Source organism: Hydra viridissima, unplaced genomic scaffold, assembly GCF_058129835.1.
Source record: "Hydra viridissima isolate aposymbiotic clone 2 unplaced genomic scaffold, HvirCarnegie_v1 scaffold_2, whole genome shotgun sequence".
Classification (NCBI taxonomy): domain Eukaryota; kingdom Metazoa; phylum Cnidaria; class Hydrozoa; order Anthoathecata; family Hydridae; genus Hydra; species Hydra viridissima.
The window spans coordinates 8,320,717-8,329,950 of NW_028324301.1; the positions used below are offsets into that span (position 1 = coordinate 8,320,717).

Sequence of the window (9,234 nt, forward strand, 5' to 3'; positions counted from 1 at the left end):
AATTTTAGCAATGAGTTCTTCAAAAAATATTAAAATGAAAACAATTGATCATCAGCTTATTGAAGATTTTGATAAAGAAAAAATTTGTGATGACCATGAGTATGCTGTAAATAGTTTAAGTTATTCAAGAAGTTTATCATTATATGTTAGTGATGTTGTGGAATATATTGCTGGATTTGTTGTAAAAAAAATTAAAAAAGTTTTAGATTGTGACATTTGCTTAAACTTAATTCAATCACAAATCCCAACTTCAACATTAATTAAAAAAAAGAATTACAGTGACATTAAACTATGCTTGGTTCAACCCTCCAAAGATGTTATTCACATATGTAAAGTTGCAGAAAGCGAAATCAGAATTTTTAAGGAAGAAAAGAGGTTGTTTCAAAAAAGTTTAATGACAAAGTTAATTATTAATATTCTAATCAGTGTTCGTAGCTCTATTTTTATTGATAACAGAGAACATATGTTTGATAATGATGTTCAATCTAATCATTTGGTTAATTTAGTCAAAATGATTAGTTTTTATTATTGTAACGTTAGATTATACCACCAAGGAGAGAATTTGAATAAAGATTGGAAAAAACTTCGAAGTAAATTAACTAAAAGTATTTTATTTTGTGGTCAATAAATATATATATGAAACTATATTTTTACTGTCTATTCAAATCGAGTGTTTTTAATTGAGTAAAAAATTTAAAAAAAAAACAAAGTAATAAATGTTTTTATTCTTTAAAAGAAAGTATTCAAAATATTTTTAATATTTTTGTTTCAATGGAAAAAAATTTCCTAAATAATTTAAACTAAAATCCTACATAAACAAAATCCTATTTTATACTAAAACCCTACATTATTTGCGTTTTTGCCACAAAGTGACGTATATGCGCAAAAAGTTTGGCTTCAATCAATAGAGAGCTTACGATAAGAAAACTGCAACGGCAACTTCTACAATTTATGACAAATATTTGACACTAGGCATGCGCAATGGATGGGATTCCCTGAAATGCCGTTTTAAAACTTTTTACGCAACGTCAAAACGCTGAAATTCGTGTTCTCTGAAAACGGCTTAAAAATAGATCAAAGTAGTACTTGCTTCAAAAGTGTAACAAAGTAATTATTTAATTTCTGATACAAATTTAAGATATATACATAAGTATAAATGTATATATATATATATATATATATATATATATATATATATATATATATATATATATATATATATATATCAAGTATCATATCGAGTAGTCTACATGGGTAGGAGAATCGTTTTAAAAAAATACACAGTGCTTCTACCGGAGTAACTTTTAACCCATTATAACATACAAACTCTTGAGGTAGTTGAAGTACATTGAGTAAGCAATATATATCACTACGTAGAAATCTAAATTCACTTTTGCATTCATCATCAGACATGATTTCTAAACAAAATTGCTTATAACTCCAAAACGGTAAATCTGGATTCTTAGACGAATTAAATTTGTACAGTAGTAAAAATTCCTCGTCGTCTATGATATTTGATTCTAATGCAAGCAATAAACTATTTCTAACATTTCTTAAAGGAGCCATTTTTAATTTTTTTTTTGTTTATTTCAAGATGTTTTCTTTTTTTTTGAAGCAGAAATTCGTAACTAATTTTATATGAATACCGCAACTGCTAGTCGCAACCGCTCGATCCAGACCTTTGTCGTCTCCGTTGCCGTTGCAGTTTTCATATCGTAAGCTCTCTAATTTCAAAAAGCCGCGTCTATAGTTTTTAATGGTCTAAGCGGCGATCTATACTTTAAATTTCGCTTAACTTTAGTCGCCATTTTATTAAAATAAGGGCAAAAAATGTTGTATTTATGGCTGCACTACAAATTATTTATCTGCAAAAAAGAAATATGATTATTTAAAGATTTCAGTATATCGATTTCCTAAAAATGAAGAAGAAAAACAAATATGGATTAAAGTAATTCCAAATGCAAACTTAAAAGTAACTAATAGCACTGTAGTTTGTGAGTTGCATTGGCCGATAAATTTTGAAAAACAAATAGTTCGAGGAAAATATCGTCCTAAACTTCCACCATCTATATGGCCTGGCATACCGTCTTGTCAAATTCCTAGCTATCTTCCTCCATTACGTGCAACAACTCGTTTAACAACTTCAAGATGAACTATCCACTTTTTTAGAAAAAGATAGAGTAACTTCTGCTGAAATAAAAAAAAATTCTTTTAAATAATGAAAGAGATTTAGGTGTTCCATTAGTATGCTTTATGATTAATAACACTTCATTTACAATCACAAGTTTATTCAAATGGAGTTCCATATTTTTTAATTAATATTAGTGAGGATTTGCGTTTTAAAACTTATTATTATGGTGCCGAAAATAAAGTTCCAACAATTTCTAAAAACAGAATTTCAAGAATCAACACATGGTCTATAATAGAATAAGTTTTGTGTTATTTGAAAAATTTACATTTAGAACATTTAGCTTCTATGGGTACACAGTGTGTTGGTAGTAAGATTTATTCTAAGGAGGCTATTATTAGATTTTTTCAGTATTTCGCTACATCCAGATGTTTGTATAATCAATTGTGAACAGATTACCAATTGGCTTCTGTAAGAACTTTGACAAGAATAACTTCAAAAATTTCTAAATTAAATGAGAAACATTTTTTGACTAATATTTTTCAATCTGTTGAAGAAAAACAGAAACTTTGTTATTTATTGCTTGATGAGGTTTATGTTAAAAAAATGTTGTTATACCATGGTGGTACATTATTCGGAAAAGCAATAGATGATTCAACTTCTCTTGCAAAAACTATATTGGGTTTAATGGTTAATTGCTTATTTGGTTTCTTTTTGAACAAATTAATGTTACTATATAATCAATAAAGGAGTCTTCGGGTCAAGTTAAAGCTATAATATGCGATGGAAACAGCAATAATCAGGCATTTTTTAAAATCTTTGAAAGATCAGCTCCAGATAAACCTTGGTTGAACAATGATGGTATTTTCTTAATCTTTGAATATGTCCATTTGCTTAAAAACATTAGAAATAATTGGCTGACTGAAAAAACTGGTCAACTTGTTTTTTATGATAAAGGAGTATGTAAAGTAGCACAATGGGATCATCTTAAAAAACTTTATGAACTTGAATCTAAAAATTTAGTTAAACTATTCAACTTAAATGAAGTTTCAATATTTCCAAAGCCAATTGAGAGACAGTCAGTTTCTACCTGTTTAAGGGTATTTTGTGACAAAACTTGCCATGCTTTAATTAAACATCCAGGACTGCAGCATATAAAAGAAAGACAAGATACAGCAGATTTTATTAACATTGTTGTGTCATGGTGGAAAGTTCTCAATGTTAAGGGAACAGGTGCTGATATTAGATTCAATGACAAACTTCAAGCAGTAATTTGAGATCCTAATAATAATAGATTAGAAGATATTTTGAATTTTGGAAATGTGGCTTTAAAGATGGCTGGAAAGCAAGGTAAAAGGGAGAAACAACTTACTTGTGACACTGCACAATCAATTTACCACACATGCAATGGTATTGTTGAACTATGTAAATCATTATTGGATACCTCACATCAATATGTCATTCTTAGTGAGTTTTCTACTGATCCATTGGAAAAAGAATTTAGCAAATTGTGCCAAGGTTCAGGAGGTACATATTTCATAACAGTGCAACAAGTAATTGAAAAGTTGAATATTTCAAGAGCTAAATTTTTACTGTCACTTGATAACCCAGTTGTTGATATAAGTCTTGATACAACCCATTCTTGTCCAAATTGTGGCTTTCTATTGGATGAGCCCTCTGCTGAGATATTTGACAATCTACCAGATCTCGAATTTTTTATTTCTCTTGATACGAATATGGCTCTTATATATATATCAGGATATTTAACTCTTAAAGATAAAGAACCATCAGAAAATGAAGTGGTAGATGAACTTTTTACCACCAAAAGTATGGACAATACATAGAATCAATTGACTGTGGTGGGCTTAATATTCTCACAGATAATACCTGTCAATGGGTAATATTTTCTTTTATAGTTTTCAATGCAATTAAGGATAGAGTATGCAGAGTATCATTAAGCAATGTTCTAATGATGATTTCAGAGTTTTACAATTTTGAGATGCAGTGACACCATGGAAATATTCTTTCAAATATCTTTTTGAACAATTTATGTAAACTTCTGACTCCACGTTCGAATAAAGAACCAGCTCAAAAAATATTGAAACTGTCCTGAATTCTCTGAGAATATTATATATATATATATATATATATATATATATATATATATATATATATATATATATATATATATATATATATATATATATATATATATATACAGGGATGCTTTCCCAAAATTTATCAACCGGTTCGCAGTGATATTTTCTTACAAATTTTTTTATTTTTTTAATATTAATATTTCCATCAAAATATTATGGTTGTCAGAGTGGCAGACTAAGTCAAGAATATTTAACTATCGTTCATATTCTTTGCAACAATAATGTAATAGGATAAAAGAGAATAAAAAAATAATTCAACGAGGTGAAAATCACTTTTATTTTATTCATTCATTTCAAGAGATACAAAATTTACATAAAAAGAAACTGAACATAACAAAAAATTGTGAAATTTCATATATTAGTAAATATTATTGTTATAAAGTAATTATATTATTTAAAATATTTCCAAATAGCTAATTGATTTTCAGTATATTCGTTCGGTTTAGATTTTTTAACCCTTGTATCATCTGCTGAGTTATGGTTCCTCAACCAAGTTTTTACATAGGGAACTGCGTTCCAATTTTCCAATGGACGACCAATTAAGTTTAATGTCATCAAATTTGATACTGTCTGCACTGTTAATCTGGCTCTTATATCAGTAATTATTATGTTCATCAATGAAAATCCTCGTTCTGCTTCAGCACTGCTAACGGCAACCGTATTAACCATATTTTTCGCTTTTTGAATGTTTTCTGGAATTTTACTACTTGAATGTTTTCTGGAATTTTACTTTGTTGATGGCCATTATTTATTACATTTTCTACATAATCACGGAAATCATTCTTATCGATATCAAAATTAAAAAATTTTCGAAATTTATCAAAATTATTTTTGGCCTCTATCCACGGAACTACAATATCTTAAATTTTCCATGTGCTTGGCTCTAGCAAATTGGCTAGTTCATAAATAATGCTATTATTAATATTTTTTTTGTTACCATTTGATCCGAGATGAGAACAATCCATCAATCTTAATTTCATATTTTTTATGATGCTGTCAATAAGGGAATCTCTGGGAAGATTTCCATAAATTCTGTTTTCGACAAAGATGTTTTTGAATGCTTCAGAGTTTATAACTTCATCCATTTTTTTTCATAATGACCGTGATGATCTTTGAGCATTTGAAAAGCGTTAATTGTTCTTCTAATCAGTTGATCTCCCCTGGCAACATTTATATTTCTAGCTTGAAGGGCATTAGATAGTAGAGAGCACTCCTGTAGGATGTCAATCATTAGAGCTAAATCTACTAGAAAACATTTGTTTGTAGTCGTTTTGCCATTCCAGATATTTTTTGGTTAGAAGTGAACAATGTATACAAAGCAGGGTAGCTCCGCCATACAGCAAGTGCAGATCTTAGGCTGCACGCAGCCCATCTTGGTCCTAACACTCTTCCAATCTTAATTATATCCAAACTAAGCTCCTGGGAAATATCATTCAGTTCTTTTTGGTTTTTATTAGATTGATGAAAAATACAATATATTTTGTCCATGAAAACTTTAAAATGATTAACCTGTTTGATATCTTTTATGGAATCATCTAAAACAAGTTGTAGGCAGTGATTGAGACAGTGCCAAATAATAACATTTGGAAACATCTCTTTTATTCGTACACTGACTCCAGATTTACAACCGAGCATTACACTAGCACCGTCACAACAGAATCCTATTAAATTCAGTTTTAAATAATTTGTATCAAATCCAACAGCAAGTAATACACCCAACAAATTTTGAAAAATAGTATTCGCATCTTGTGCGTCAAGTTCCACAATATCTACGAATATTATTGGGGATATTTCAGAAGATGCTACTGTAGAAGATTCTACTTTGATGAAAACTATAAGCGTTGATTTACTGGAAATGGTGGAAGCTTCATCAATAACAGTACAAATTTTTAAATTATTCTTAATAATTGATGTGAACAATTCTTTTTTAGTTTCTTTTTTTTTCTTAAAGATGCTTGTTGCACTATTTTGTCTTTCCCGATGTCGTAACGTTACATTTTTTCCATTCCTGAGATATTAGTTTTGATTCCATTTTTAAACAATACTCACATCCCAATTTCTGATTACTGACAAATAGCCCATCATATTTAATTTTAAACTCCTTCAACTGTTTTGCATTCCAACAGCTTGGTAAATTATTATTGTCCTCATTTTGGTAACTAGGAATCTCTAGTATTTCTTCCTGTAAAGTTCTTGAAACTGCTTCTACCTCTGTTATAGTCGACCTGCTATCATTACTTACTGATGTTTCCTCTCTTATTTTTATCGAGAAATATGTGGTTAACATATTTTGTCTCTTCATCTACAAAAAATAAAATAGGTATTTAAAAATTCATAAAAAGGTGAATATACACTACAGTGTTGTTACTTTTATAACACTCTTTTAAGTTACATTTATAGATTGTTACATTTATAATTTACTGTTTGATTAACAAATAATCAAGCTATTATAAATAAAAATAATTTGGTTAAGTAATTCCAAATTTTAATTAAAGTAGCAATGCATCTAGAAAAAATACAATGGATATTTAAACAATGTTAAAAACCTCAGCAACTGTTACGAATACATATTTTTGACGCTACACGTGCATGTTAATGTTAGCATTTCTAAACTGTTACTAACGGTCCGGAAAAAACGCGCGTTAACTTTAAAATCAACCAATGAAAACACTGGTAATTTACATATTAGGAGAAATCTAAATAAAAAGGGGAGGGGAGGACTAATTCACTGAAAGATTTCTATAAAGTAAAAAATTAGAATCGTAATGAAAACTAGACAAAATATTCAAATTGTTTATATAAAATTGCACCAAATGGTAAATAAATTTTATTTAAACAATTTTTTTTTGCCAAAGTAAAAAAATTTTATTTTCGCTTATTTTAATAGCCGGTTCGCACGAACCATAGAATTTACATCTAACGGTTCGCACGAACCGGTAGGAAAGCATCCCTGTATATATATATATATATATATATATATATATATATATATATATATATATATATATATATATATATATATATATGTATGTATGTATGTATGTATGTATGTATGTATGTATGTATGTATGTATGTATGTATGTATGTATGTATAATGTTTTATTTAATTTCAGTTTTTAATTATAAAGTAAATTTTCTTGAGAGAAAAAAGTTTCTTGAGTTGAAATAAAATTTCTAAACCGATTTTTTTAGTTTTTGCTGTTTATAAAATAGGCCCCCAGTCAGATACGCCGTTTGCGCGTTGGCAAGCCCTGTGGTATAGATCGCCGTGATATTGATATTATTTTGATCTGGTTAAAATTTTATTTTTTTAGACTAAAATGTCTTCTTGTTTAAATATATATTTTTTCAAAATCCTCTCCGTATATTTCCTATAGTATAGGAAATATACGGAGAGGACTACAGGCTGTAGAGTTAGCTTTAAAAATTCAAAATTTAAGGGATACAAGTAAGAAATTATAAATATTTGAGAGAATATAAAGCTCACATGTCAATTTCATTTTTTGTGACTGTTTCTATTTTTTTCTTATTACTGCGCTTTAAAATAAACTTCTCAAAACGATCTATAGCGAAATAAAACATTTACCGTTTAAGGAAATTTAAAAAAATTATAGTTAAAGATCTTTACCTTTTTTAGGGAACGCAAAGTCTGAATCTTGAACTCTTGAGAAGCATCATTACATCTTCAGTTGTCAATTTCCACGTCTTTATTTCTGGTTTCTTCAAAGAAAAGAACACCTGATATCACTTTATTCTTACGATATGTGAACTACGTAAAAAGCATTTTCTAGGACACGGAGTACCAGTGATACAGAGAGATATACAACATTTTTGTTACCCTAGTGTGTTTTTCCAGTTGAATAAGGATGATGATTTTCATAACGTACTCAACCAATTATGTTAAAGCTTCTTTAGACCCAGCTCTGGTTTGTGACATAAACAAGCTAAAGCTCTACCTTATAAGTCTAAGGCCACAGTGTTTGAGTATTTCGGAAGTACAATTTTTAGTACGTTCAATCTACTAACCTAAAATGAATTAATAAGTGGAGAAAGAAGATCTAACTTTGAAAATAACATAAATCAGTTTTAATTCACAAATGCTGTCATTTGTGAAGATAAGTGGTGCAAGATTATGAGAATAATTAAAACTTTGTATTCCCGTTCCTACATTGAAGAATAAACAATCTTTATGAGAATCATGATTTGATGTAGAGAGTCTTCTCGACGTAAGAATAATTGCAGAATTTCTATTTGAAAAAGATGCCAAACTTATTCTTTTATTGACAAGACTACTGATTGGGCAAATGAATTTTTAAAGAAAAAGCCAAATCAATCAAGTCGAGGACTTTCCTACCACTTCTTCTGCAGCGACATCAAGTTATTCACAAACAAGTTGTTCACACAAGACAACATTCAAGACAAGTTATTCACAGTTTAAATTCGTTTGGTAATGGCCTCAAACAACTTGATCAGCTGTTGAATTGAATGAAATTTTTGTTAACTATATTACTTTTTTTTTTTCCCTTCTTGGATAAAGAATATCGAAACTAAAATATTAAGAGACAAACCGTTTATTATGAATTTAGAATTTTTCTTTTAAGAAAAAAGTAGCTAAATTAAAATCAAAAGAAAAAAAAGCACCTAAATGATAATTATCGGAACGTTATCCAATATTGCCTCATAATTACATGAGATGGTATGACCAACCAAAGTGTGAACAACCATGATGATACATGTACAGTAGAAACTATTCAGACAAAATGAAACTTGCTTGAATAGTTTAATTTTGTAGGTTTGTCCCATAAGCAATACCGAATTTTAAAACGAGCAGTTCAAAGATAAATGCGAAAAAGCTATTAACTCTTAACTTCTTTAATGATGCCCTTTTGGAGGAATACTAACAAAAAGTAAACTTAGTGATTTCCAAAATCCATTAAGATGAATTT

At 28.8% G+C, this 9,234-nt stretch overlaps 1 protein-coding gene and 1 pseudogene across 3 annotated transcripts; one reads left to right on the forward strand and one right to left on the reverse strand.

The window, feature by feature from the left end:
* Positions 1–1,746: 1,746 nt before the first annotated feature.
* LOC149891759 (uncharacterized) lies at positions 1,747–8,792 on the forward strand. 3 transcript variants are annotated; one of them, XM_090079551.1, is made up of 2 exons: positions 1,747–4,025; positions 7,926–8,792. In XM_090079551.1, the coding sequence occupies exon 1, from the start codon at positions 3,463–3,465 to the stop codon at positions 3,970–3,972; it is 510 nt and encodes a 169-aa protein (XP_089935677.1). In that variant the 5' UTR covers positions 1,747–3,462; the 3' UTR covers positions 3,973–4,025; positions 7,926–8,792. The 3 variants fall into 3 exon arrangements, 2 of the variants coding, with proteins under 2 accessions (XP_089935677.1, XP_089935678.1); XM_090079552.1 differs by lacking the exon at positions 7,926–8,792 and adding an exon at positions 4,734–4,813 and having other exon boundaries at positions 1,764–4,025; XR_016450037.1 differs by lacking the exons at positions 1,747–4,025; positions 7,926–8,792 and adding exons at positions 4,458–4,549; positions 4,734–4,858.
* On the reverse strand, positions 4,966–9,013 carry LOC149891760 (E3 SUMO-protein ligase KIAA1586-like; annotated as a pseudogene).
* Positions 9,014–9,234: the final 221 nt, after the last annotated feature.

Bases quoted from the DNA above. Each gene is read 5' to 3' on its own strand.
- LOC149891759 (XM_090079551.1), top strand. From the start codon at position 3,463: ATGGCTGGAAAGCAAGGTAAAAGGGAGAAACAACTTACTTGTGACACT.